Source organism: Gorilla gorilla, chromosome 8, assembly GCF_029281585.2.
Source record: "Gorilla gorilla gorilla isolate KB3781 chromosome 8, NHGRI_mGorGor1-v2.1_pri, whole genome shotgun sequence".
In the NCBI taxonomy this organism is placed as follows: Eukaryota; Metazoa; Chordata; class Mammalia; order Primates; family Hominidae; genus Gorilla; species Gorilla gorilla.
In genome coordinates, this window is record NC_073232.2 from 36372409 (window position 1) to 36400404 (window position 27996).

The following is a 27996-nucleotide window of genomic DNA, read 5'->3' on the forward strand; positions in this document are numbered from 1 at the left end:
TTAGTTTATTCAAGTTGATATATTTATTTAAAGTTGCATTGGTTTTTGAGTACCACAAATTTACCAGCTTAAAACAACACAAATGAATTATCTCACAGTTCCGTGGGTCAGGAATCCGGGCACAGGTTGGCTGGGCCCTCTGCTCAGGGTGGCGTCTCATTTCAGAATTGAGATCATCTTTCAAGCCACGTAACTAGGTAAGTGGAGGCTCCTGATGAAATGTCCTACAGGGGCATGGATTAGGAGAAACCCCATGAGCTTTAAACCCTGAGAGTCAAGGCTGGATTCATTCCCAAAGAGCATACTTAAAGGGTGGAAGAGGCTCTTTCAGAAGAGGCTGTGGGACAGATACCAAAAAAAAGCAGTCTTTGTTGTTGCCAATAACAACAGAAATTTCATTTGCCCCATCAGTACCTTGAAATAACGCAAGATAACAACCTCCTTTTGTCTAAGTCCTAGAAACGTCATAACTTGCTTGTCCTGCACAGTCTGGGTTAATGGTTCTTGAACCACTCCCTGTCCATGTGGCATGAATAGTGATGTTTTCTCATTTAAAATAAAATATAATATTTAACTGCTGCCTCAAAAATACTCTAGGATGGATTTTAATACTGTTCCCTTTTCACTTCTGGCTTCTGCCCCTCTTCTCCAAACCGACCTAGCATCTCAGTGTCACTGGCCTCATGCAGAGTGCCTGTGGCTGTAATGAGGTTGTGCACTGACACCGAAGCCTGGGATAGCAGAATCCTTCCACGCTTGGGTGGAGGTGGGAGAGTCAGCTGCTGTCCCTGGTGCTCCCACAGCTCGACCTCAGCTCACCTCGGCTGCTTGAGCCACAGTCCTTGCTAGGGCCTGGGAGATGCACAAGGCCAGGTGGAATGGTCAGAGGGACACCCGGGAAACTACAGGTTAAGTGCAAGAAAACAAATGCAGGCAAAGAAGACCTTGCTATAGTGACTCTGTGTAGAAAAAATCTGTAATTATTTATTTTATTGTTTGTAACTTTTTTTGCAATAATCCTTGCAGTACAAATGATCTAAAAAAGTACATTTTCGTTTGAAAATAAACACATAACTGGATTTCCATTCTCAAGAAAGCAGATGATAAATATATAACCTATGTAAAATGTTTATAACCTCATCCACTAAGGGTCTATAGTGATATCACTGACCACATAAATATAGAAGACACATGTCTCTTAAAAAAGTGTTATCATAAACTTGAACATGTGATAGTTATTTTAAGGAACCTATGCCTATAAAGAATGTAAAACATGAAGATATGTAAAGTACATTTACCTATTACACTGAAAAAAATGTTTCATATTTATTTAGATTGACTGTTTGTCTAAATTAATTTTGTTCACTTTAGATTGTAAATTCTTCGCATATAAAAAAATTAAGTGATAGCTGTAAGAGGTTGTCTGGAATACCCCAAAGGGAATTGTTCACACTGTGAAATAATGTCACTACCATATTGATGTCATGAGATTCTTCAAATTAAAGAGCAGTTAATTCTAATAATAGGTTGCTTTTAATCCTTTTTATGGGATCAAAGTATAGCTTTTCATCCTGTCAAAGGTGAAACTCCTGACATTATTTTAGATGTTACTGTAAATTTAGAAGAACATAAAATTCACTGATTTTTAGTATATTAACTACGTTGCACAACCATCACTATTATCTAACTCCAGAGTATTTCCATCATCCCCAAAAGAAACCCTGTACCTATTAGCAGTCAGTCCCAATTCTCCCTTTCTCCCATCTCCTGGCAACCACGAATCTACTTTTTGTCTCTATGAATATACCTATTGTGGACATTTCATATAAATGGAATCATAAAATATATGGTCTTTTGTGCCTGGTTTCTCTCACTTAGCAAAATGTTTTCAAGGCTCATCTATATTGTAGCATGTAGCAACATAAATTCATTTTTATAGCTGAATAGTTTTTGGATAGATCACATTTTTGTTTATCCATTCATCAGCTGATAGGCATTGAATTGCTTCTTTTTTTTTTTTTTTTTTTTTTTTTGGTCTATTTTGCGTAATGCTGCTCCAAACATTCTTGCACAGTCCTTATTGATTTTTAGGGCGACGATCATGGATCCCAGGCAACCATCATGGGTTGATCAGCAATTGAGTAAAGCTGAAACCAGTATTTTATTTTTAGGTACTTTTCGGTTTCTGTTATGATCTTGACAACAGGGAGTGCTGGGTTCTGGAACATAATTATGTTCTAGGAATTGGAGATTGCTATATTTTCTAAAATCTGTAGATGTGGAACACAGTGAGGTCTAATTTTGTATGCTCTGTGAATGCTTTGGATCCTTAAAAAGGGAGGCTCCTGAGGGACTTAGCAGCAAACAGACACAATTTCTGAGGTCCGGAAGGAACTGCACCCACTCCACAGAAAGACAGTCAGACTGCAGTCCCTGAAAAAAATGCAGGTGGAGAATTCATAGAATTGAAATTGAACAGAATGAGAAGCTGGGGAGAATGATTTTGCATTTAAGGTTGGGATTTGGGGCTTTCATTTATTTGGATTCATACCACACAACAAAGACAGCAGGTTTTTTTTTTCTTTCAGATTTTCACCCTTTTAGACTTTAAATTAGATATTTGGGATTTTAATTTTTTAAAGGTTTTCATATTTGAATTTAATCATATCATTGGAAATTATTAATGGGAGGGAGATTATATTTAACTTTAGAGCATCAGTATGTATTAACATATGATTGTTGGAATATTTTAATGTTGTTATTTAATCTCATAGCATAAACTTTGAGGGCTATATTGGGCAATATATAGCTGGACAAAATCTGAAATATGAAATAGAACAGAAATGAAGTTTCAGCTTTAAATTCAGAATGGCCATCAATGACCTTAATGACTTCAATTAATATACAATCCTGTTCCATATCAGAGCCTGGAGCAAAATCTAATTCTTTCAGCACAAAGAAAGATCCCAGAAGGTCCCAGAAAAATCCACAAAAGAGAATACAAGGGCAACTATTTTATTAGAACAAATATTTTCTTTATTATGGTTAATGTATACATGATAGTTCTATGCTAAGAATGCCTCACTGGCATAATCTTTTGAGGGCATCCAAAGAAATAATTAGAGACCCACATTCAGAGTAAAAATTGAAAAGATGTAACACAAGATAAGTCTTCTATTCAAAGGTAAGAAAAAGCACAGGAAATGAGGATTATATTATCACTTACTCTTCCATCTGTAAGATGGAAAGTTTGTTTTGCTGTAGATTTTTAAAGCAGCTTGAGTTTAGAAATATTAAAGTGTGAAACAAAACACCTAAGAACTTTCCTCTCACAGTACAATCTTTGTTTGCATCCTCCATTACCAGGTGTATAAAAGTGGTGATCAGTATTTTCACCTTGGACCAAAGCGGAGGATAAATTTGCCAGCTCTTCCAGTGTGGGCCCTGGGAAATAGGCTGGAAACCCACTATGTTCTTTCTGCCTCCTGAACTGCCCATACTAAGTGGGGTTTACCCACATTTCTTTTATTTGCTGCGTCTTTGCTTACTTCTTTCTTGAAAGTGAGTCACTTTTCCAGTTCAGTTATTTTATCTAAATTTGGTTCTAGCTTTGTGGTATAAGTTTGGACCTGTTTCTAGCTTCAGTATGGAATTACATACTTCTCAATGTTTTTACTTTTTAGATTCACTTTGGAGGGAAGAGACATTTCAATAATCTGTGATTACATGGCCATTGTATCCAATAGTATTCTACTTCTAAAAATGTTCCAGACTTTTTGAAAAATATCTGGCATATTCATTTGATCAATGAACGTGCATTATGGCAGGTGCTGATGAAGAATGCCATACATATTTAAAGTGATCTGTAGATTTTTTAAGTTGGAAAAAAATTCTGTGAAAAGTCTCTTCTAGCTACCAAAGTCTAGTAGTGTTGGGAAAAATCACATTGTTGTTGTTTTTTTTTTTCAAACAGGATTAAATGAAATGTTGCATAACTAGAGTTTACTATTCCACCTGGCATGGGGTGAGTGTCCAAAAAATGTTGCCTTTTGTTACTATTACTCTTTTTTTTTTTTTTTTTTGAGAGTCTCACTTTGCTGCCCAGGCTGGAGGCAGTGGCACCATCATAGCTCACTGCATCCTCGAACTCTGGGGCTCAAGCCATCCTCCCGCCTCAGTCTCCTGAGTAGCTAGGACTATAGGTATGCATCACCACACCAGGCTAATTTTTTAGAAAACATTTTTGGGTAATGATTCTTTTTTTCAAGTGATTCTCCTGCCTCAACCTCCCAAGTAGCTGGGACTGCAGGTGCATACCACCATGCCTGGCTTATTTTTAAAACATTTTTTTTGGGACAGAGTCTCGCTCTGTTGCCCAGGCTGGAGTGCAGTGGTGCAATCTCGGCTCACTGCAACCTCCACCTCACAGGTTGAAGCAATTCTCTGCCTCAGCCTCCTAAGCAACTGGGATTACAGGTTCCCACCATCTGTATTGTTAGTGGAGACAGAGTTTCACCATCTTGGCCAGGCTGGTCTTGAACTCCTGGCCTCAAGCGATCCTCCTACCTCAGCCTCCCAAAGTGCTGGGATTACAGGTGTGAGCCACTGCAACCAGCCTTATTATTTCTCTTATTCTGCTCAGCCATATATAATCTAAGGCACATGCTTTTACCCTATGCTTACATAAGACCTTCTCACTTTCTCTTTTTCTCTTCCACTTGTTCTCCCCAAACCCCACTCTCTCATTCCTCACTTCTCTCTCTTTCTCTTTGCTGTGGCCAGCTCCACAATCATGCTCTAAATCGTGTTCTATTTTGATTCCCATCTTTTCTATCAATAACTCTACCAGGCAGTTCATTTCTATATTTATGTTTTATTCTTATAAAGAAAGAGTTTTCTATTAAATATTGAGGTATGTTATTAAACTTAAAAATAAATTATTTAAATTATGATATCAATTTAGACTGACGTCCTATCTCCTAGTATAAATACAAGCCACCCAAACATTATTGCTTTTGGGGAAATTCCTTTAATTTTCATGAACTGATCTGCCCATGGGTTTACCAGACTGTCTTTGTAATGCAGAGGAAAGCCTTCTCTGCTTTTCTTTCTTTTTTAAAAATATATTTTATTTGTAATTTTATTTTTTTAATTTTATTTATTTATTTATTTATTTTTTGAGATAGAGTCTCACTCTGTCACCCAGGCTAGAGTGCAGTGGCTCGATCTCTTCTCACTGCAGTCTCCACCTCCCAAGTTCAAGCGATTCTTGTGCCTCAGCCTACTGAGTAGTGGAATTACAGGTGAGCGCCACCATGCCCGGCTAATTTTTGTATTATTAGTAGAGACGGGGTTTCACCATGTTGGCCAGGCTGATCTCGAACTCCTGATCTGAAGTGATCTGCCCACCTCAGCCTCCCAAAGTGATGGGATGACAGGCGTGAGCCACTGCGCCCAGCCAGCTTTTCTGTGGCACCACTTGACATTCATAGTGAGTCGGCCCTTGGCACTTCCTCCAGTCTAGCCCCACTTGCATTTGTGTAGGAAAAGTTCCACAAAATATGAGGTATTTCGGATGACATCTTGGCTCATGCCTATCTTGGCTTTTTTTTTTTTTTTTTTTTTTAAACAATCCAACAATTTCTGAGAAGGTGTTTGACTCTTCTCTTCTCAGAGCACTATGTCTTCTGGAAGTCAATCTGCATTTTCAGGGACTCTTGAAAGTCAAGTTACGTGCTGTTTCTAATGTCCTGGGCCATCTCTCAGGACATTCGCTGATTACTGTGTTAATGTCTAAAAATTGGTTTGAGCTATTTTTTTTTCTTTTCTTTTCTTCCATGAATGCATCATCTTAGCTTTCAGAATTAAAGTCTGCCTCTGATCCAAAAATTAAAGTGTAATCATGGACACGATTTTTACAGGAAATCAGAGTTTCCTAGCTGAAAAAGCAGTGAAATTGACTGTCAAGGAAAGGTGTCTACACTTTTAACAATATTCTAAAGAAGAAACAAAGAAGCTTTATTGGGGTGTATCAGAATACTGAGGGAAATGATTACTTAAAATGGGCCTGATTTTGGCAATGATTCTTTAATATATGAAAAAAAGTGAGGCCAGGTGTGGTGGCTCATGCCTGTAAACCCAGTGCTTTGGGAGGCTAAGGCAGGAGGATTGTTTGAGCCCAGGAGTTGGAGACCAACCTGGGCAGCATAGTGAGACCCCACTTTTATACAAATTTTTAAAATAATTCGGCCAGGCATGGTGGTGTGCACCTGTAGTCCCAGCTATTTGGGAGGCTGAGGCAGGAGAATCACTTGAGGCTAGGAGTTCGAGACCAACTTGGGCAACATAGTGAGACTGTCTCGAAAAATAAATAAATACATTAGCCGGGCACGGTGGTGTGCAGCTTTATTTCTAGCTGCTTGGGAGGCTGAGGCAGGAGGATCACTTGAGCCCAGGAGTTTGAATTGCAGTGACAGCTATAATCAAGCCACTGCACATAAGCCTAGGTGACAGAGCGAAACCATCTCTAAAAAAAGAGAAAAGGTAAAATTTTTTATTTTTACATATTTGTAACCACAAGATGGCACCAATTTCCCATTTTGAAAGCTTGGCATATGGGTGTTTTTCATTTTTTACATATTTTTCCAAGATTACTAGCTGTTGGGTGAGGTTTGGTTACCACCTTCCCTCAAATATGGACTCCTAGACTATAAAACTAGGGTCATTGCATTAAATAAGAATCCATACGTGCAATTAGGTTTGTAATTTGCATTCTCTGTATCACGACTTCAATGTGGAGGGAGTGACTCTAATCAATAAGGGGGAATGCTTACTGCATTTCTTCACAAATGTTAAGTTCCAGAGTAAGTTTCAAACCCAAAGCCACATATTGGCAATTTTATGAGGCTTCTCTCATGCAAAATCCTCAGATCTTTGTTCTTGAAAAGGAAAAAACTGTATGACTACACCTATTCACCACCCAGCCAATTAAAAGCAGGAAGCACTTTGGACATCTGTTTGCATGCTTCAGGATCAGGCTATATGTGTTGTCTTTGTTATATGATTTCTAATGCATTTATGAGTTTTGATGGCCAAGACCAATAATCAAAGCAGATTGCATGTAATTACTCTCTTGGTAGTTTTCCTTGATTATCCCATAAATGGGATTTGCATTTCTGAAAATGCCTACAAAATAGAATTTGGCCAAACATTCTATGATCACATTTTCGGTGATGTTGATTTTAAAGTGACTTGAAATTGTGAAATCCTTCTGTGTCAGTTTTATTGCTCTGAGACTCTAGCCTCTGGTGAGTTTGGGAGGGGGCCTGGAAATGAGATGGCATCAGATTAAACGTGTCTGTTATATACTTATTTCTGTATTAATTTACAAGTGTTAGAACATCTGCTCCAAAGACTTCAGGCAAAGATGGAATTTATTTTCTCACTCAACTGAAAAAGTCCACAGGTAGCCTTGCTGCCAGTATAGTTGGATTCTGGGCTCAAACAATATCGTTAGGGCTTGGGTGTGTGTGTTTTTTTTTTTTCTGTGTTTCTCCTCTCTGCCTCCCGCTGGATTGAATTCATGTGCAACCTCCTCGTCATCACTTCTGGAACTTCTAGGCTCTCTGTGCTTGATGACAAGATGACTGCAGCAGTCCTAGGCTCAGGTGAGTCCAAGATTTAAGCCCAGAAGGAAACAGGGAGCTCTTCTGCTTACAAGGCTAGGAATTATTCTTGTGTCTGCAAGCACCAAGGCCAGGAGAACGTGATGTGCTTACTGGCTTGGGCCTGAGACATGTGGTCCACGCCTGAGGCAGCAATAGAGCCCACCTAGCGCACGTGAACTAGATTGAAGAAGGAATAATCTGCAAGTTAAGCTAGGAGGGCTGTTATCAGAATGGATGTGGCAAAATCTAATTCTAGAAAGGTTTTATATAGCCCTGAGCCTAAGCATAAAATATACTGAGTTCAGAGGTTGATATGGTTTGGCTGTCTCCCCATCCAAATTTCATCTTGAATTGTAGCTCCCATAATTCCTACATGTTGTGGGAGGGGCCTGGAGGGAGATAATTTAATTAAGGGGGCGGTTTCACTCATACGCTTCTCGTGGAAGTAAGTCTCACGAGATCTGATGGCTTTATAAGGGCAATCCCCGTTTGCTTGGTTTTCATTTGCTGTTTGTTTGCTGCTATGTTAGATGTGCCTTCCACCTTCCGCCATGATTGTGGGGCCTCCCCAGCCACACGGAACTGTGAGTCCATTAAACCTCTTTTTCTTTGTAAATTACCCAGTCTGGGGTATGTCTTTATCAGCAATGTGAAAACAGACTAATACAGAGGGGTTCTTCATACTTTGAAAATATTATTCTTCGAGTGACAATTTTAAAATATTTGGAAAATGACAAAGCTAACAGGTCGGTGACTGGGTCATCACTTGCATTCTTACTTAGGGCAAACACTGGTAAAATTATGTAGGCAGAATTTTCTCTGGTGGCATCTCACATATCTTTTCTTTATTTATCCTCACTGGTATCTCTCAGTTGAAATACCAGTTCTCCAGTTCTTCTCCAGCATCTGTGTACATTCCAGAACTTTCTTACACCCTACCCTGGAAACTCATCTTTCCTGAATATCCTTCTGTGTTTGTTGTGATTTAGGGGCTTGATATTACCTACTGGACTTTCAATGCTTTTTAATTCAAAGACTGACCAATAATATCGATTAATCCTATGCGTGTCCATATGACTCATTATGTTATGAACTTATTGAGTGCATGGAATATGTTTTATTCATCTCTGTGACTCACGCTTAGCTCTCAATAGACATTGGTAAAATGAACAAAAAGATCTGAAATTTAAGACAGATGTTACCGGAGTCTGTTCTTCTCAGAGCTTGTAAACATTGCTTATGCTGACAAAGAATTCCTAACCTGCGTGCCTAATGATAGCTCTTAAAATATTGTTGCACATGGTGGTTAAGGCCAATACTGTAGGATCTACGGGAAAGCTACTACTGAAAGTGTTGTTTTGGGGCTTATCAAATGGTATCTTCTTTTCTAATTCATGTTAATCCTTCTGTATTCTTTCATTTTTAGAGGTAACAGGGAACCATCTTAGCTGTTCACAATACTTTCAAAAATAAGCTGGCACGGAACAGTATGTGATCATCTGTGAGTTTTCTTTTCTCTGGATTAGAGTAAAATAAATAGCTTGTGCCAGGTAAACACCAGGGATTGCACAGGTGAAATGTGGTAACCTGGGATTACTATTAAATGCAGGCACTTCATGGTCCATGCCTGGTAAAGAGATCAGAGGGCTATTCAAGTGAAGGATGATTGGTTCCAAAGTGAGTATGATTGAATTAATGAGGAGATGTCTGGATTAATTTAGAAAATGTCTGATTAAGGATAATAAATAATATCAAATATTATCTATAATTCATGCAAAGGGTTTAGTAGGAGACGTGTTGCCTAAATGTGGACAAGGGTCATAATTGTCCTTTTCTTTTCCTTAGAATACAATTTTTTTTTTTTTTTTGAGACGGAGTCTCACTCTGTCTCCAAGAAAACTAAGTTTTCCTCTAATCACTGCTTTAGCTGCATCCCAGAAGATCTGTGTTGTTTAATTGTTAATGTCTACTTATTTATGAGTTCCCTCAAATTTTCCCTGCAATTGACTTTTAATTTCATTCCATTGTGCTTGGAAAACATGCGTCACATTATTCCTGTCCTTTAAATGTACAGAGGTTTGTTTATAGTCTAGCCAGATGGCCTGCCCTAGAGAAGGTTCTATGTGTGCTTGAGAAGAAGGTACCCTTTGTTGTTGTTAGGCGGAGGGTTCTATTGATGTCTGCTAGTTCTGGTTCATGTACAGTTTTGTTCTAGTCCTCTTTCCCTGTTAATCTTCTGTGTAGTTGTTCTATTCATTATTGAAGTCTCTATTATTGTTAAATTGTTATTTCTCCCTTTATTTCTGTCAGGTTGTGCTTCGGGTACTTTGGTATTCTTTTATGGGGCACATATATGTATCTAATTGTTATATCTCTCCAATGAATTCACCATTATAAAATGTCCCTCTTTATCTCCAGTAACATTTGTTTGGTTTTGTTTTTAAATAGAGACAAGTTCTCACTATGTTGTCTAGGCTGGTCTTGAACTCCTGGTTTCAAGTGATTCTCCCACCTCAGCCTCCCAAAGTGCTGGGATTACAAGTGTGAGCCACCATGCCTCCAGTAACATTTGTTGTTTTAAATTATATTTTGTTTGATATTATTGTAGCCACTTTAGCTTTCATGTGGCTGCTGTTATATAAGCTAATGTGTCTTTCTCCATCCTTTTACTTTCAGTCTATTTATGTACGTATTTAAAAGCTTGTCTCCTATAGACACTATATAGTTGGATCTGGTTTTTTTAATGCGGTCTAGCTCAGTCTTTCAATCAGATTGCTTAATCAATTTACATTTCATGTCGTCATTAGCATATTTGGATTTGCATCTGCCAATTTACCTTTTGTTTTTCTTGTGTCTCATGTCATTTTTGTTCCTCTACTTCTTCTTTAATATTGTCTTTTGCATCAAGTGAATATTTTCCAATATAGTATTGAAATTTTCATTAATTAAATGTGATTTTTTTCATTATATTTTTTGAGGGTTTTTTTTAGTAGTTTCTCTAGGGTTTACCATATATGTCTTAATAGAATAAGCTTTAATTGCAATATTTAGACTATTTACATGTAATGTTATTATAATATGTTTGAATTTTAAATTGTCATCCAAATACTATCCATTTGTGTTTTGTTCCTTTCATCTCTCTTTCTACCTATGAATGTGTTAACTTACATAGCAAAAGGAACTTTGCAGATGTAATTAAGTTAAGAATTTTAATATGGGAAGATTATCTGGATTACCCAATGGGTCCAATGTAATCACAAGGGTACTGAAAAGTGCAGGAGGAATGCAGGAGAGTGAGAGTCAGAGAAGAAGATGATACGGAAGCAGAGATTCAGGTGATGATGCTATGTTGGCTTTGAAGATGGAGGAAGAAGCCACAAGCCGAGGAATACAGGCAACCTCTAGAGAAGTTAGAAAAGGCAAGGAATGTTCTCTCCCCTAGAGCCTCCAAAATAATGCAACCTACCAGCATCTTGACTTTAGCCCAGTGAAACCCATTTCAGACTTACATTTGTGGGTTTTTTGTTGTTCTTGTTGTTTGTTTGTTTGTTTGTTTGTTTTTGAGACAGAGTCTCACTCTGTCGCCCAGGCTGGAGTGCAGTGGTGTAATCTCGGCTCACTGCAACCTCCACCTCCTGGGTTCAAGCAATTCTCTGCCTCAGCTTCTCAGGTAGCTGGGATTACAAGCGCCCGCCACTACTCCCGGCTAATTGTTGTATTTTTAGTAGAGACGGGGTTTCACCATCTTGGCCAGGCAGGTCTTGAACTCCTGACCTCGTGTTCCACCGGCCTCAGCCTCCCAAAGTGCTGGGATTACAGGCATGAGCCACCACGCCCAGCCAATTTGTATTGTTTTAAGCAAGTATGTTTATGGTAATTTGTGACAGCAGCCATGGGAAACTAATGTAAATAGATCTCTTTTAAGAAGTGAGTGGTTGTTTTCATGTTTACAACATATGTCATTAATTTATCACAGTCTACATTCAAATAATATACAACTTCAACTATAGCATAAGAATCTTACAACAGTTTACTTCTGATTTCTTCCTCTCATTCCTTGTGCAATTTTAGCGTGCATTTTACTTTTACACATACTAAAATTCTGTGATAGACTGAAACAAAGGTTAAAGTATGATTTTTTTGTTTTAATTTTACTCTAAGTTCTGGGATACATGTGCAGAACTTGCAGGTTTGTTACATAGGTATACATATGCCATGGTGGTTTGCTGCACCCATCAACCCGTCACCTAGGTTTTAAGCCCAATTTGCATTAGGTATTTGTCCTAATTAAAGCAGGATTATTTTTAAAGATTATCTTTTTAAGTCAAATTGCATTTAAAATAATGAAAGAAAGTGCTTTTATATACTTAATTTTTTTACCATTTCCAGAATTCTTCATTTCTTTGTGTAGATCCAAGTTGCTGTTTGATATCATACTTCTTCCTGAAGAACTTCTTCTAACCTTGCTTGTATCATGGGTCTGCTGACAGTGAATTTGTTCTGCCTTTGTTGTCAGAAAGGATTTTTGCTTTTGTTTTCTGCTTTTATTTTTGAAGGGTATTTTCCCTGGCCGTAGAATTGTGAATAGATGGGTTATTTTTTCTCCCACTCAGTACTTTAAAGTCTCAATCCATGATGTGCTTATTTCCCTTTCACATGGCATGCCTGAATCGAAACATCTTATGTACCTCATTAAGTATACACCTACTAAGTACCCACAAAAATTAAAAATAAAAATTAACTTGTCAATTCATTGTTTTTAACTTGCATAATTTCTGATGAGAAGTCTGCTATCATTTTTATCTTTGTTCCTCTGTAATTCACGGTTTTGGTGTGTGTGTGTTGTGGGAGATTGCCTTAGAGATTTTCTTGTTATCTTTGGTTTTCATAGTTTGATGCTAAGCCACTCTGGTGTGTGTGTGTGCGTGTGTGTGTGTGTGGTCTTTCCTGCTTGAGGTTCTCAGAATTTCTTGTATCTGTGGTTTGATATGTCTCAATAATTCTGGAAAAATGTTACCACTTATTTCTTTAAATACTTATTCTTCTGCATTCATTTCTTTTCTCATTCTGGGGCTAAAATGACACCTCTGCTAGGCATTTTGATATTATCCCATAGTTCTTTGATGCTCTGTTCTCTTTCACTCTGGTTTCTCTTTGTGTTTCCATCTGGATTAATTTCTTTTGACCTCTTTAAGGTCACTGATACATTCCTCAGCTGTGCTAAGTTTACTAATAAGCTCATCAAAGGAATTCTTCATTTTAATATATTTTTTCACTTCTAGCATCTCCATTAGGCTCTTTCTTGTAGTTTTTCTCTACTGAAATGTATCCTTTCCCACTAGATCTTCCAACATATTAATCAGTTATTTTAATGTTCATATCTGACAATGTTATATCTGAGTCTGATTCTGTTGTTTTATTTCTTGACAATGTTTTTCTTCTTTGCATTTTGTGTGTCTTCTAATTTTTTGTTGAAAATCAATAGAATTCCAACAATAGAACAGACAGTAGTCAACAGTATGTGTCATTATTAATTTTATGTGTCAACTTGGCTAGGCCAGGGTACTCAGATATTTGGTCACACACCAGTCTAGATGTTGCTGTGAAGGTATTTTTGAGATGAGATTAAAATTTAAATCAGTGACTTTGAGTAAAGCATACTGCCCTCCATAATGTGGTGGGCCTCATCCAATCAGTTGAAGACTTTAAGAGAAAAAGACTAAGGTCCACCAAAGAAGGTGGCATTTTGCTTCTTGAACCCAAGCTCCAAAATCAACTCTTCCCTGAGTCACCAGCCTGCTGGCCTGTCCTGCAGAATTTGGACTTGCCCAGGTCCCACAACTGCATGAGCCAATTAATTAAAATCTCTCAATCTCTCTCTCTCTCCCTCTGCCTATATATATATACACATCCAATTGGTTCTAGTTCTCTGAAGAACCCTGACTAATACAGTATGTACACTGGAAACAGGCATGCCACTGATTCTTTCAGGCCATTATTGTGGGAAATTGAGTTAGTCGCCTCAGGGGTTGAGCTGGATTTGGGGTTTGTGTTGCTATTCTTGCTTTCAGAGCTCCATAGGCTTCAAATTCCTTAAGTGGTGGATTACTGTTGACTTGTGCTTACAGTGGAGCTGGGGTGCCAAAGGATTGTTTAGACTCCACACTCAGCTTTCTGCAATACGGAGGGTGTCTCTCTCCATGCCCCGCCCTCCTCCACTGGTAGACCAGGCTCATAGTAAGGCAGGAGGCTTTTCTGCTGTCCTCATCCCGCCTTAGTCTTAGGCATGTCTTGGCTGTTTCTTGCTCCCTCTTCCACCAGAGGTAGTCAATTTCTGGTTGGTATCGCTAAAGGATCCTGGGCCCTGGATGGCTTCTTACCCCTCCCACAGGGATAAAAGGATGTGTGTTCTACTTCCCCCAACCACAGTGCACTTTTACATGTTCCTGGGGGTGGATGGTGTAATGCCCAACCTCCCAGTGGATTCTCAAATTTACTTCATAGGAGAGAAGAACCTGAGGAAGTGGACGAGGCTCCGTGCCTTTCTCCAGCAGCTGAAGGTCCCTTCCTGCAGACCTGAACCACCAAGTTGGGCTCCCTCTTAGGTCTTCTGTGCATCTGGTGGGAGCCTGGAGAAAGATGTTGAACTCCCTTTGCATCTGGGGTCCCCAGCTACTCCAGACGGACACATTAGCCCCCTCTTGGCCTTTAGCAATTCATTAAAAGGTTACTTAATTTTATTTTATTTTACACAGTTGTTTCATGGTCATATCTTCCTACAGTGCTCTGCCACAGGTGAAACTGTGTGTCCTGTCTCCTTGCAGGGCCTCGTTCCTCTTTTTTTTTTTTTTGAGATGGAGTCTCACTCTGTTGCCCAGGCTAGAGTGCAGTGGTGCAATCTCGGCTCATTGCAACCTCCGCCTCCCGGTTCAAGTGATTCTCCTGCCTCAGTCTCCAGAGTAGCTGAGATTACAGGCATGCACCACCATGCCCGGCTATTTTTTTTTATTTTTAGTAGAGACAGGGTTTCGCCACGTTGGCCAGGCTGGTCTCCAACTCCTGACCTCAGGTGATCCGCCCACCTTGGCCTCCCAAAGTGCTGGGATTACAGGCGTAAGCCATGGCGACTGGCCGCTTTGTTCCTCTTTGAAACTCAGGTTATTTGGTTGCCTTTCTGGTGAGCTCAAGAAAAGTTACGATTTTGTAGTTTATTCAGCTTCTTCTCATTGTTAGGAAAGGAGTGGTGGTCTTTGCAGCTAAGCAAATGCAGAAACCTATACCAACTATTACTGTAATAGGATTGTAGGCAATGCTAATTCTCTATATTATATAATGATGTAACATTTGAATTTTTACATGTGCATTTTGGTTTTATAAATAGAAAAAAGACAATATGTGTAAGAGAAACAGAATCAGTAGAATATATATGTGTGTGCGTGTGTGTATATATTTATACCATATACATAAAATATATATGATACAAAAATATAAGGAATTGGCTCATGTGATCATGGGGGCTGAGAAGACCCACCACCTGTAGTTGGCGGGCTGGAGACCCAGGAGAGCCAATGGTGTAGGTCCAGTCTGAGTCTGAAGGCCTGAGAACCAGAAGAGCCAATGTAGGTTCCAGTCTGAAGGCTGGCAGGCTCAAGACCCTGAGACAGCCAGGGTCCAAAGGCAGTTTGAGTCCAAAGGCAGAAAATACCAATGTTCCAGCTGAGGGCCGTCAGGCAGGAGGCGTTCCCTCTTAGCCTTTTGTTCTATTCAGGTCTTCAGTTGACTGGACGAAGTTGACTGGACGAAGTTCACCCACACGAGGGAGAACCACCTGCTTTACTCGGTCTAGCTATGCAAATATTAATCTTAGACAGAAACACCCTCACAGACACACCCAGAATAGTGTCTGACCCAATGTGTAACTCTGTGACCCAGTTAGGTTGACACATAAGGCTGGGTGTGGTGCCTCACACCTATAATCCCAACATTTTGGGAATTTGAAGTGGGAGGACCACTTGGGGCCAGGAGTTTGAGACTGGCCTGGGAAATACAGCAAGACCTGCATCTTTTAAAAAATAAAAAATAAATAGCCAAGCATGGTGGCACGTGCCTGTAGTCCCGGCTACTCAGGGTGCTGAGGTGGGAGGATTGCTTGAGCCTAGGAGTTTGAGATTACAGCAAGCTATGACTGTGCCACTGCACTCCGGCATGGGTGACAGAGTGAGACCCCATCTCAAAAAAAAAAAAAATTGACCCATAAAATTAACGATCACAATATGATAGAATAGCAATAATGTTATCAGCATAATTCTGGACAGCCTCTACGGGCTGGGTGATCTGGGAGGCAGAATGGACCCAAGACTTTCTCTACCTGCCATATTCTGAAGAATCTTGGACATAGAGCTGACTTCTGGCCTCTGCAGTCCACTCACTGAGAAATGCGCTCCATCCAAGGCCCACCCAAGGCAGCCCCTCCTCCTAGATGGCAAAACAAGAGTTAGGGCCTCCACCCCTCTAGGAGCTTCTTCCTTCACAGACTCCTGCATAGGCAAAGACAGGGGGAGCCACTTTTTCTTTTCTTTTTTTGAGACAGCGTGTTGCTCTGTCACCCAGACTGCAGTCCCGTTGCATGATCATGGCTCACTGCAGCCTCCACCTCCTGGGCTCAGGTGATCCTCTTACCTCAGCCTCCCGAGTAGCTGGGGCCACAGGCACATATCACCAAGCCCAGCTAAGTTTTAATTTTTTTTTTTGGTAGAGATGAGATCTCACTATGTTGACCAGGCTGGTCTCAAACCTCTGGGCTCAAGCAATCCGTTCACCTCTGCTTCCCAAAGTGCTGGGATTACACGCATGAGCCACCATGCCTGGCTGGCCACTTTGACCAGCGCTATCGAGGAGCACCCCTGCCCACTGGCCCCCACAGAGCTTGAGTGGAATAGGATGTGCCCCACCCAGTCATCTGAGACTTGTCAGACTCCTTAAGTGAGGCTTCTTTTAAAAGTGGAGAGTGTCACACTAGAGTCCCAGAAAGTCCAGTAAAAAATGTTTCCAGAAGTACATGATGACTCTAGTGTTGAGCCATGTGACCTTCCCTTTCACTCTTACCCACTGTGGCTACACTCAACTTCTTAAGCTTTATCAGAATTGTCTCCGGAATTGCTTCCTGCCAGAGGGTTCATGGTCTCGTTGACTTCAAGAATGGAGCCACGGCCCTTCCCGGTGAGTGTTACAGCTCTTAAAGATGGCACAAGTGAGCGGTAGCAAGGTTCATTGTGAAGACGGAAAGGACAAAGTTTCCACAACACGGAAAGAGATCCGAGCCGGTCGCTGCTGCTGGTTGGGATGGCCAACTTTTATTCCCTTATTTGTCCCCGCCCATGTTCCATTTCTGTCCTATCAGAGTGCCCTTTTTTCAGTCCTCCCCACGAATGGCTACTTTCAGAATCCTGCTGATTGGTCCGTTTTACAGAGCGCTGATTGGTGCATTTTACAGAGCACTGATTGGTGCATTTTACAATCCTCTTGTAAGACAGGAAAGTTCCCCAAGGGAAGTCCAGCTGGCTTCACCTCTCAGAATTATTATTTTAAAATTCAGATTCCTAGATGCAAATATTCAAAAGGTGTCTCAGGTATGGCCAGAAATCTGCATGATTTACTGGCACTCTGTGATTCCTAGAAGCATTGCTTTAGGCCTTCCCAGACCTAGGAAACCTTTAAGAAATTCCTTTTCATGGAGCAAGATTCTTTAGAACCCAGAAGCATATTAGAGTCTCACACATTCTCACACATGCCATGCTGGAGAAGCCAGACATGAAAAAGTGAACCCTGCTTGATACCATTTCTACAAAGTTCTAGAACACGCAAAATTACAGGGATAAGATCCAGTGGCTGCCTGGGAAGGGGCACAGAGAGAACTTTCTGGAAAGATGGAAACATTCTGTATCTTAATTTGGTGATAGATATTACTAGTATATGCTTTTGTCAAAAGTCATTGATGTGTACACTTGAAGTGACTTTTCTTGTACGTAAATATACCTCAATGAAATCATTTTGAAAAGCTATCACATCACAGAAAATAAAATTGATGTTTCAGATTTTTTTTTAAAAATCATGTGTACATGGCACCACTTATGATTACATCTATGAGTGCATGTGTAAGACTCACTGCCTCGTTTATGCATGAGGTATTGAGTGCTCAGTGGCCAGAAACAAGCCAGTATTTTATTTGTATATTACTTATGTTCTTGCTTTATGCAAGAAATATGACTAGGCTCAGGCCTTTGTGCAGGGAGCTCAGGGAATGAGCAGCACAGGGAATGGCCCTGCTTTCAGGGAACTCGGTTTTTAGGAGATTCCTGCATGTTTGGTGCACCCTCACCTCACCTTAGACTTCTCTGGGTGGAGATACACACACATAGACACACACACATACACATACCCGCGCACACACACACACACTCTCCTCAGCAAGAAGGAAACACAATGACTAAACATAAGCCCCAAAAGAGGAAACTCCAGAGGGAGTGAAGCTGTGGGCTTTGACCTCAGAGATCAGTTGTGCTCTGAATGTGTGTGGCCTGAGAACCTTTGGCAATATGTCCCCCAAGGCACCTGTGCATTCTCGAAGGCCCCCACAGAAATCCCTGCAGACTGCCAAAAACCCTGGATTCTAGCCCGTTTTGCCAATTGATTCACAGGGTCACATGGGACAATCATAATCCCTCTTGGGGTCTCAGTTTACCCATCTGTAAAGTGTTACACTGGATGAGAAATTACTAATTATGATTTGGCTCAAGATCCTATTCTTCAAATGAAATCCCTTGCAGAACCCCAATATATAAATGGAGGGCATCTATGACTGCAAATGGGGTTCAGGGGCCCATGCTCCTTGTGTCCTCCTTGTCTGCTTTGAGGACCCTTAACGCTCTTGATAATTGTTTTAAGACTACTTGTCCTACTGAAACTGACTTCATGGGAACTCTCCATGACTCCAAATGACCCGACCCCAGTCACCATGACCTCAGAGTGACTCCATTAACCTAAGACTACACATAACCTCACTCAGGGAACCCCAGTGAGAAATAATTCTGTTAGATGCCCTCAAAAGAGCCCAAATTTCCTCTGAGAACTACCTGCCTGACCACTCAACTGCCTGACCACGCCACAGCCCTGTCTACCTAGGGAAGCTCTTACCTCCAATCCTGCCTTCCCTGTGAATTCGGAAACACCTAGAAGTCAATTCCAAATGGGACTGGCTTATCCTAGGAAGTCCACTCCTAACCTCAGATGATGGAGGCTCCTTTGCTCTGGCATCCCTCCTCCTTCCTAAGACCCTGACAGGGGAAAGGTCATCATCCTTGTCACTCCAGAGTGCTTAGGAAGGTGCGCCAGACACTGCGTTATGCACTTCACGTGGATCACCACCCTATGAGGTGGGCCTTATTGTTACCCCGTGTTAGGATTCTTGTATTGCTATAAAAAAATACTTGAGACTGGGTAATTTATTATTAAAGAGGTTTAATTGGCTTATGGTTCTGCAGGATGTACAGGAAGCATGGTGCTGGCATCTGCTCAGCTTCCAGGGAGGCCTCAGGAAGCTTATGACCATGGCAAAAGGTGAAGGGGGATGAGGCATGTCACATGGTGAAAGCAGGAGCAAGAAGGGGGCAGGGGGAGGTGCCACACAATTTTAAATGACCATATCTTGCAATAATTCACTATCAAGAAAACAGCACCAAGCCATGAAATACCCGTCCCCATGATCCAAACACCTCGTACCAGGCCCCACCTCCAGCATTGGGGATTACAGTTCAACATGAGATCTGGCTGGGGACAAATATTCAAACTATATCGCCTCCTTATGCAGCTGAGGGAAACAGACTTGGGGTCACTAAGGGGAGGAGCTGGGATTCAGGGTGGAGCCAGTGCTCATGGCATAGGCTATGGGTGCTAAGGTCGTTTGTCTGAGCCTCATCTCTAAGGCAGGGAGGACAAGATGCCAGCACGATGACATGAAACCATCCACATGAACATCCTGAGCATGGCATCTGCCATGGCGAGCTCAGTAAAGATCAGCTCCAAGTTACAGACCCCTCTTCCAGAAACCAGGTACCAGTCTTCCATAGAAAATAGGATTTATTTTCACATTTAAGGTGAACACAAATCCATGTTCTAGAAATGTTTTATGCATAATACATCATCAGTAGATTGAATTTCTTTAACACACAGAAAAATCAAAGCCTACCAGGAAATGCTTCCCTCCGGAGCACAGGAGCTTACAGGCCACTTCTGTTAGCAACACAGGAATTCACATTGTCTAGGCACAGCTCAAGTGAGGTTTGTTCCCAGGTTCAACTGCTCCTACCCCCATGGGCCCTCCTCAAAAACGACAGCAGCAAACCAACAGGCTTCACAGTAACCAGGAGGAAAGATCTCAGCGGGGGGAAGCTTCACAAAAGCCCTGAGTTGTGTTTCAAAAGCCAAGTTCTGGGGTCTGTGGCCTGTGTCACCAACTCAGGTCACACCACAGCATGGGGAAGTTAGTGTTGCAGTTTCACTTCTAGTCAATCTTGTTAATTAAATTATCCCAATTAGGAAGACAATATTAAACAGGTATTAAGAGTCCTTTTGCAAAACTGACTGTCCCCCTTGGTCAAGGAAAAGACCTTCACTTGGATGGCAACCCATCACCATCACCATGTCCAAGGCACAGATGAATCTGGGCTGGGCAATCACAGGCAATGCTTGACAAGGGGTGGGTGACATCACGTCCACAAAGATGCCCAGAAATGAGGTCGTGAGGAAGGGTGGGTATTAGGAAGCAATGTGGTGGGTCCTGGCCGAGGTCTAACATCCCTAGCAGCCTTCCTCAGGCACACCGTGACGGTGGAGTGGGCACACGTATCGTTTCAGGCACCTTGGCTGACAGCCCAACGCGGCCACCTGGGTGCATGGACATTTGCAGCTGCCACCGTGCCAGCACCCTGGCCACAGATTAGCTCAACTGGCCACAGTCTGTGATGACAATCTTCTTGGATGTCCTCCCACTCTTAGAGCCGAAAGATTCTATTTTCTTCACGACGTCCATGCCCTCTTTGACGTGACCGAACACAACATGCTTGCCATCCAACCTGTGAGGACGGGTGACCCGGGTGAGCAACAGTGTAGCGCACCATGGACCTGGTCATGGAATTAGTTACCGAAAACAGCAATTCTGAAAAGAATCCCCATGGAATAGCTAGATCTACCCCCAAAGCTCGATCAAGCCTTGTTGAGCGCCCCAAATACATCCCAGAGGATGCCTGGCTTCCAGGACACATTCTGTCACTCATGTTGTGACCTTGCCTCAGGCCACGTAGCCTGAATCCTGGTAACCCCATCTATCAAAAGTGGAGTATTCTTTGTTCCGCATGGGGAGGTAACAGGATACTGAAATGCTCTGAAGAAAGAAGAAGTCCATACAAATGGAACCACGTTAACGGTCATGAATGATGAGTCAAGAGCCAAAGGAACAAGGGTGGTGAAACTGCAGGAGTCCTGGGCAGCTCTCAACCCGAGAGAGTCCAATAATGTAAAAGGCGGCTCAGTCCAGCTCCAGTGAAGCTGGTGTGGTTCCAGCCAAGAGCAGAACTGCAGGATCCACTGGGGTCCCATGAAGGAGCAAAGAGCAGGCTGAGCCAGCAAGGACCTGCCCAGCCCTGCCGGCCACATCTCTTGGGCTTGGAGGCTGGACACTTCTAGTGTCTGCCCCACCTAGGTCTCCCTAAAATCCTCGGAAATGGGCTTTACCAAGTCAGCTCCCAGCCAGTTCATCCCCAGGTGCCCCAGGGCTAGGACATTTGGGACTCTGGCCAGAGAAATTTATCCCTTAGAGGAAAATGTACCAGGAAACAGACATCCCTAAAATCCATGGGCATTGAAAACAGGGCCCTTACAGGCCTGTGGCTATCTGCAGGCTTATGATAATACAGGGGCTTCATTTGGAAATTTGCTGATATCCAAATGTCTGCTGCAGCATTGCCAAGGCTCAGCCCATGGTCAAGACAAGCCTGGGAAACTCCAGGTTAAAACCACACAAGTGGGCTTCTACTCAGTCCCTCCTGAGGCCTCATAATATGTTTTGCAACATTTCCCAAATGTATCTGGTAGAGAAACCCTTTCGTGTGTGCGTGTGAGCAGAACACACTCAGAAAATTCCAGGTGACAGCAACAATGGGAACCCGAACCATGACAGAGTTGCAGGAACAACCCCAATTCTCCCTTGATCCTTCCACTAACTTTCTCTTTCTCATACAAACACACAGCCTGGGAGAGGGCCACTGTCCCAGAGCAGAAGGCCTGGCTGTAAACTGCCTGCCCCTAAAAGTGCACGAATCCTCCTCCAGCTGCAAGGCTGCCCGCATTCCCAGAGGGCCTGGGGCAGGGAACTCACCAGTCTGCCTTTATGGTGCAGATGAAGAACTGGGAGCCATTGGTGTTAGGACCAGCATTAGCCATGGACAGGACACCTGCAAAAACCAGCAGGGCTGAGCCACGCTGCCCCTGGAGGCACCTGCCTGGGAGGGCATTTGAAAGGGCAGACGGTGCAAACCACACCAGGGTCATTCAAGTCTGCAGATCCTGGGACCCAGAAGAGGAGAACCAGGGCCCGATACCAGCCCCCCAGGGTGTGCCTGCCTTTGCTGCCTGCTAGTTCTCAGTGGGGTGGCCTGAGAGGACAGGGCCTTGTGGAAGCTCTCAGTGGTAGAGCTGGGGCGGGACCTGGGGCAGGACCCCAGGCCCTGACCTCCAGACTTCTCCACATTCTACCTTGGTTCTTATAGGTGACACAATGCTGCCACAATAACCACTCTGGCTTCCAAACCATTTGCTTTTGGTCTAAGCAAGATTTTAAATAATCCTCAAAGGACCTAAGGACCATTCTGCAACAATTCTAAGTGTCCTAGAATTTCCAACCCGAAACTCAGAGGACAAACAGGGAGGTGGCCAGGGCCTCCATTCTGCTTAAAGGTTCTTCCACAAAGTTCCCAAAGGAAACCCTGCTTTTTAAACTGAGAGATGAGAAAACTCTAGGGAAACTCAACAAGCCAGAAATGCTGAGACAGCCTACAGTGTCGCAGGGAGGAAGGAGACTAATCAGATACTGGACGGTGACTGTATGTGGCCTCTCAGGGCCTGCTGGGGCTTCCAGGCCAGGTCAGAGCTGTGGGGACACTCACCCTAGAGGAGGCCCCCACTCACCTGGCCCCACGTGCTTCAGTGTAAAGTTCTCGTCAGGAAAGCGGCTTCCGTAGATGGACTTCCCGCCTGTGCCGTTGTGGTTGGTGAAGTCGCCCGCCTGTGAGCACAAAGCACCTTCTGAGTGGCTACCATGGAGCAGGCAGGGGCCACGGCCCTGGCGCTGGCAGCAGCCTCAGCCCACCCAAGCCCACCCAGTTGGCGCCCCTCAGGTAAAGGGGTCAATAAACATCCAATAAAATAAGAGCTAATAAAAAGAATAATAAGCAAAAAAAAAAAAAAAAAAAGACAAAACTTAAATATCTTTTGTCACAGTAACTACCTTTGTTTCCAAATGACTTACTTTTTGTCTGAGCAAATTTTTAAGTAATCTTCAAAAGACCTAATGGCCATTCTGAGATGATACTTAGTGACCCAGAATTTAACCCACTCCTCCTGGAGGGCAACAAGGAAGAGGCCAGAGGCCCCCCAGTTCCCGAGTCTAGTCTGTGGGAGTACCAGCAGCTGGTCCAGACCAGCTCCCCATGCCGAGTCCCCTCACTGTCCGCGCACTGCCCCTTACCCAGCCCAGCAGTTTTCCCAACCCTTGCAGACCCAGGACAGAGTCTGCCCAAGGCTGACATCTTTCCTCAGGCCTCAGCTAAGGCCCAGGCAGCCGTGGCCAAACCTGCATGGGGCACCCATGGCCAGAAGAGCCTGGTAGCAGCCCCTATGCCTAGCGCTGCCCAGCCCAGGCCATGGCTGGCTGCTGTTTTCCTGAGATGGGATCCGTGGGTAAGAGAGGGGAACTAACCAGCCCAGCTGAAGCATCCACAGGTGTCAATTAGGTGCTCCCTAATTGATATCCCTCCCAACGGATGACTCAGGACTCTGGTCTGGACTCCCAGTGCCACCGCCTTGTGCCAGGGAGCCCTCCCGCGCTGGAGTCCCCAGCCTGGCTCAGGACTTCCACCTCAGCTCCTGCTTTACCATCAGCCTTAGGGCTGGGCCAGGCCTGCCGTCCCTGTGTTCACCCCGTATCCAGGCTTCGCCGCACATAGACGTCCAGTCCCAACCTGCTGCCACTTACCACGGTACGATGACGGCCACTGTGTCAGGGTGGAGGGAATGGGGAGAGAATTCCAGGCAGAAAGGTCTTCAAAGAGGTCACGACAGCCATGCCCCTGCCTCCAGGCTCTGCCTGCCCAGGACACCCAATCCCTGATCTTGAAGGTCTGTGCTAATAGAAGACCAGCCCCAACACCACCTGGGTCCTGACCCACAGGAAGCTCCTGCTACAACACCTACCCCCAAACCTCTGACACAGCAATACCAATGCTTGTGAAAACTGAGCATGACACATGACCGAAAAACATTCATTTCACCGAGAATAATGCCTTTCTCTGGGAAGGGAAGCCCCAAGTCCTGGCGTGTGTGTTCCTGCCCTGGACATGTCTTCCTCCTCCGCCTCCTCCACTTCTCTCTCTCCCTCTCTTATCTCCCACGCCAGTGCTCAGGGGCACACAGGGGACAAGGTCAGAGACCACTGGGATATGCTGGCTCTTCAAAGTCTTCAAGGCCACCCCCAGCACATCCATCTCCCAACCCAGCTCTCTCTTGATAGACTCCACCTCCCAGTCCCCCGGGCAGGGCCTGCCACTGGCCTGGAGTGGCAGCGGGTTGGGGCTGGGCTTCCATGTGCAGTGAAGCCTGGATACACGGCTAATACAGGGAGGGCAGCCTGGCTGACAGAGCAACTGCAGCTGCTCTGCTCAGCACCTTCCTCATACCAGGCATCTTCACACACTCACAAGGCAGCTCCTGCTCTCATCCCCCCTTACAGAAGAGGAAACTACATTACCTGGCACATGAAGGAAGGGATCACCCTGTGGAAGGTGGAGCCTTTGTAGCCGAAGCCCTTCTCACCAGTGCACAGGGCTCTGAAGTTCTCTGAGGGTCGAAGAGAAACACAGGTCAACAGGGCCAGGCCCCAATTCCAGGGTCATACCCGTTCCAGCCAAAATCCCTGCTATGTACATCCCCAGCAGTGAACAGGGGGATAAAGATCCTGGCCCACCTCTTGGGTCTGCTCTGCCCAACTCGCTATGTAACTGGACAAGTCACTCCCCTTCCCTGTCCTCAGTACCTGAGCACTGTGACAAGAGTACAGGCTCACGGCTGTGCTGGCCAGCAGGGCACGGACTCAAGGGCTGTGTGCCCATCACCCTGCCTCATTGGGCACCAGGAGTGGGGAAGTCTCCGGGAAATTTACACGTGCCTTCCACTGGCTCTGAGGCTCCCAGCTACTATGAGAGAGGAGGGCAGAGCCAACGTTGAGGCCCAGAGAGGGACGGCAGGGCTGCCCCAGGGCACCCAGTGGCTGAGCCACACATGGAGCGCCCATCTGTCAGGGGTCTCTGAGACCCGACTCTTCTCATCACGCCACCCACCTTGCCCTGCCTGGCCCCCTTCCCTCTAGACCCATCTCAGAAGGCCCCAGGCTCTGTCTTACCAGCTGTCTTTGGGACGACATCTGCCTTCAGCTGTTGGGGGAGAAGAAGGACAAAAGAGGATGGTCACTGGAGAGGCAGGTGAAGGTAGGTGTCTCTCAGCACCCACCCACCCCCACAGCGGCCAAGGAGGCTGAGGAAGAAGCACGTGGACATTCCATTCCCATTATTGCCAACCCCCATGGGAGGCAGCTCTATCATTTCTGGGAGCCGTTTCCTGAACCCAAGGCTGGAGGAGGTGGCCTTGGTTTCCTAATCTGTCAGAAGAGATGACAATGCTATCTTGGCCTACTTCTGTGGACACAGCTGGCAGTGCTCCCACAGCTGGGCCCAAAGCATCAGAAATTCAGGGACAAGAGAGTGTGTCTAAGGTAGAAGCCAGGCCAGCTCCTCGATTCGGGGTTGGGAAACTGAGGCCCAGGGAGAGGCATGAGGGTGTGGGGAGGGAAGGCTGAAGCCCCATCCCAGCCAGCCTCTACCCTCGAAGCTGCAAGACCCACCCTTGAACCAAATGGAAGCAGGAAGTGTGTCCCTATTTTCCAGAAGAAACTGAGAATGAAGAAGAAATACCAAGGGCTTCCTGGGAGACGGGCCAGTCAACACAAACTGACCCCTGCTGTCAATGTGTGGCCGACCTGAAGGCTCCACTAGGGTTTTCCCTCTAAAGTTACCCTGGTGACTGTTTCTTACTTTGCTTTAGAAAAGACCCAAAAAAAGAGTTAGGGGAGGTGCTGAGTGTGGCCCCCAAGGACGGTGGCAGGGGTTGAGGCGCCAGGCACACTGTCTCTGAGTGTGTCCCGACTCGCAGGAGGGGCATTCTGGGGTCCACCAGGTGGCCGGGGCCTGAGGCCTACTGGGCCCGCACTACTGCTGGAAACCACCTCTCGCTCCATTTCCCAGCACCCCCAGTGGGAGCCCGACCGCAGGGGCGGGGCCGGAGCCAGGAAGCGCTCCGTGTTGTGCAAGGGCCGCCACGTGAGCACCCGCTGGGCCACGACGCTCACCCCAAGACCCCCGACACCCACCTCGGAGCTCCGGATCTAGGCTCAGCCCCAGAAGGCTCCTGGAGCCCCTCCCTCGTGCCCGGGCCGGCCCAGAGGTGCTGGGCCCTCCCTCTCTGCGATCTGACCTTGAGCTTTCTCCTCCACACGTGCCCTCCCTCCCGTCTCCCCCGCTCCAGTGCTCCGAGGGAGGCCGGAAGAAATCATTCTGACGCCCATTCTCAGAAATGGGAAAACTGAGGCCCAGAGCCCGGCATGGGGAGGCCCAAGGTCACCCAGCGCGCCCGGCACCGCGCCGCCCGGGGCCCAGGGCTCTCCCCGGGCCCGTGTCCCGCGCCCAGGCCGGCCCTGCGAGCGGTCTCACCTCCAGCACCACGCGGCCGAGCGGCTTCCCGTTGGCGTCCACGTCCAGGTACACGAGCGGGTTCCCGGAGGAAGAGGAAGAGGACGGGTCGCCGGCGCCCTTGCTGCAGGCGCGGGCCGCGGGGAGGCGCAGCGGCACGGAGCGCGGGACGGAGAGCAGGCCGAGCCAGCGGGAGCCGCAGCGCAGCGCCAGCATCGCGGTGCGGGTCGGGCGGGACACGGGCGGGGAGAACACAGAACTCAAACTGACGTCGCGCGCGCCCAGAAGGCCGAGTCCCGCGCAGCCGCGCGCCGCAGCCTTTATTGGCCTGCCCAGGTTCCCGGCCCCGCCCCCGTCTCGCCTCCTCCAGGCCTGTCCGTGGACGACCCCTGCCGGCCGCAGCGGGCAGCGCAGCCAGCCGGTGGGGCCGCGGAGCGTGAAGTGCTTTGAAACACTCCCGCCTCCAGGCCCAGAGACCCGGAGGACAGACATCCGGCAAAAGGTTGCTGGTTCCATGTTTATTAAGGTACCAGCAGATTTTTTTAAACAAAGAAAAACTGCTAAAATGTAATTAATTCCAAAATATGAGCATCTATACGTTGCAATTTGAATGTAATAGCAAAAGTCTACCTTTGAGCCCTTTGTAGGTAAGGCTCAGGCCAAATAAGCTTCCCTGCTGCCCTAGGTCCTGCAGTCTGAGAGGGTTAGAGAAAGGTGAGATGAGAGGCGGGATTAGTGAGCTAGAGGCGCAAGAGGGAGGAGATAAGCTGAGACACCTCCCATGATGCCCCCTAGCCTGTTTGTCCTGGCCTGGGCCTGTCTCTAGTTGTTTCTAGGGACCAAACCTGCTTCTAGCAAGACTGAAAACGCAGCCTGGGCTCATCATGCTCCTTTCAGGCCCCCAGCCCTCCCCAGGACTGGGTCTGATCCCTCCTCCTAGGACCCACACTGACAGCCCCGGGGCAGACTGCCAGCTGCCCCCTCCCATCAGCATGCACCCTGGGAGGGGACTCAGTGGGGAGACCCACAGCAGGAGCATTTAAACCCCACGTGCTGAAAGTGGGCTTCCCAGCAGCCAGAGCCACCCTCACTGCAAGGTGGTGGGAGGTCTGCAGTAAATGGACACCAGGCAGAGACCTGAGAGAGCATCTGGCCCAACACTTGTACTGTCCCCAGGGGAAGCTGAGGCCTGGACACAGGAAGGCACTGGCTAGGGCTAGGGAGCCCTGGAGTCCTGCTGCCAGCTTGCACCAGTGCTC

General features: G+C 45.3%; 1 protein-coding gene across 2 annotated transcripts; it reads right to left on the reverse strand.

Moving 5' to 3' along the window:
• PPIF (peptidylprolyl isomerase F) lies at window positions 1-27656 on the reverse strand. Of its 2 annotated transcripts, none has more exons than XM_063709967.1 (6): window positions 26759-27080; window positions 25396-25426; window positions 24745-24833; window positions 22908-23004; window positions 22099-22174; window positions 1-224 (listed from the first exon to the last, which is right to left on the reverse strand). In XM_063709967.1, exons 1-6 carry the CDS (start codon window positions 26951-26953, stop codon window positions 194-196), a joined length of 519 nt encoding a protein of 172 aa, XP_063566037.1. In that variant the 5' UTR covers window positions 26954-27080; the 3' UTR covers window positions 1-193. The 2 variants fall into 2 exon arrangements, with proteins under 2 accessions (XP_063566037.1, XP_030871323.2); XM_031015463.3 differs by lacking the exon at window positions 1-224 and adding an exon at window positions 19168-20797 and having other exon boundaries at window positions 26759-27656.
• Between the last annotated feature and the right edge of the window lie 340 nt (window positions 27657-27996).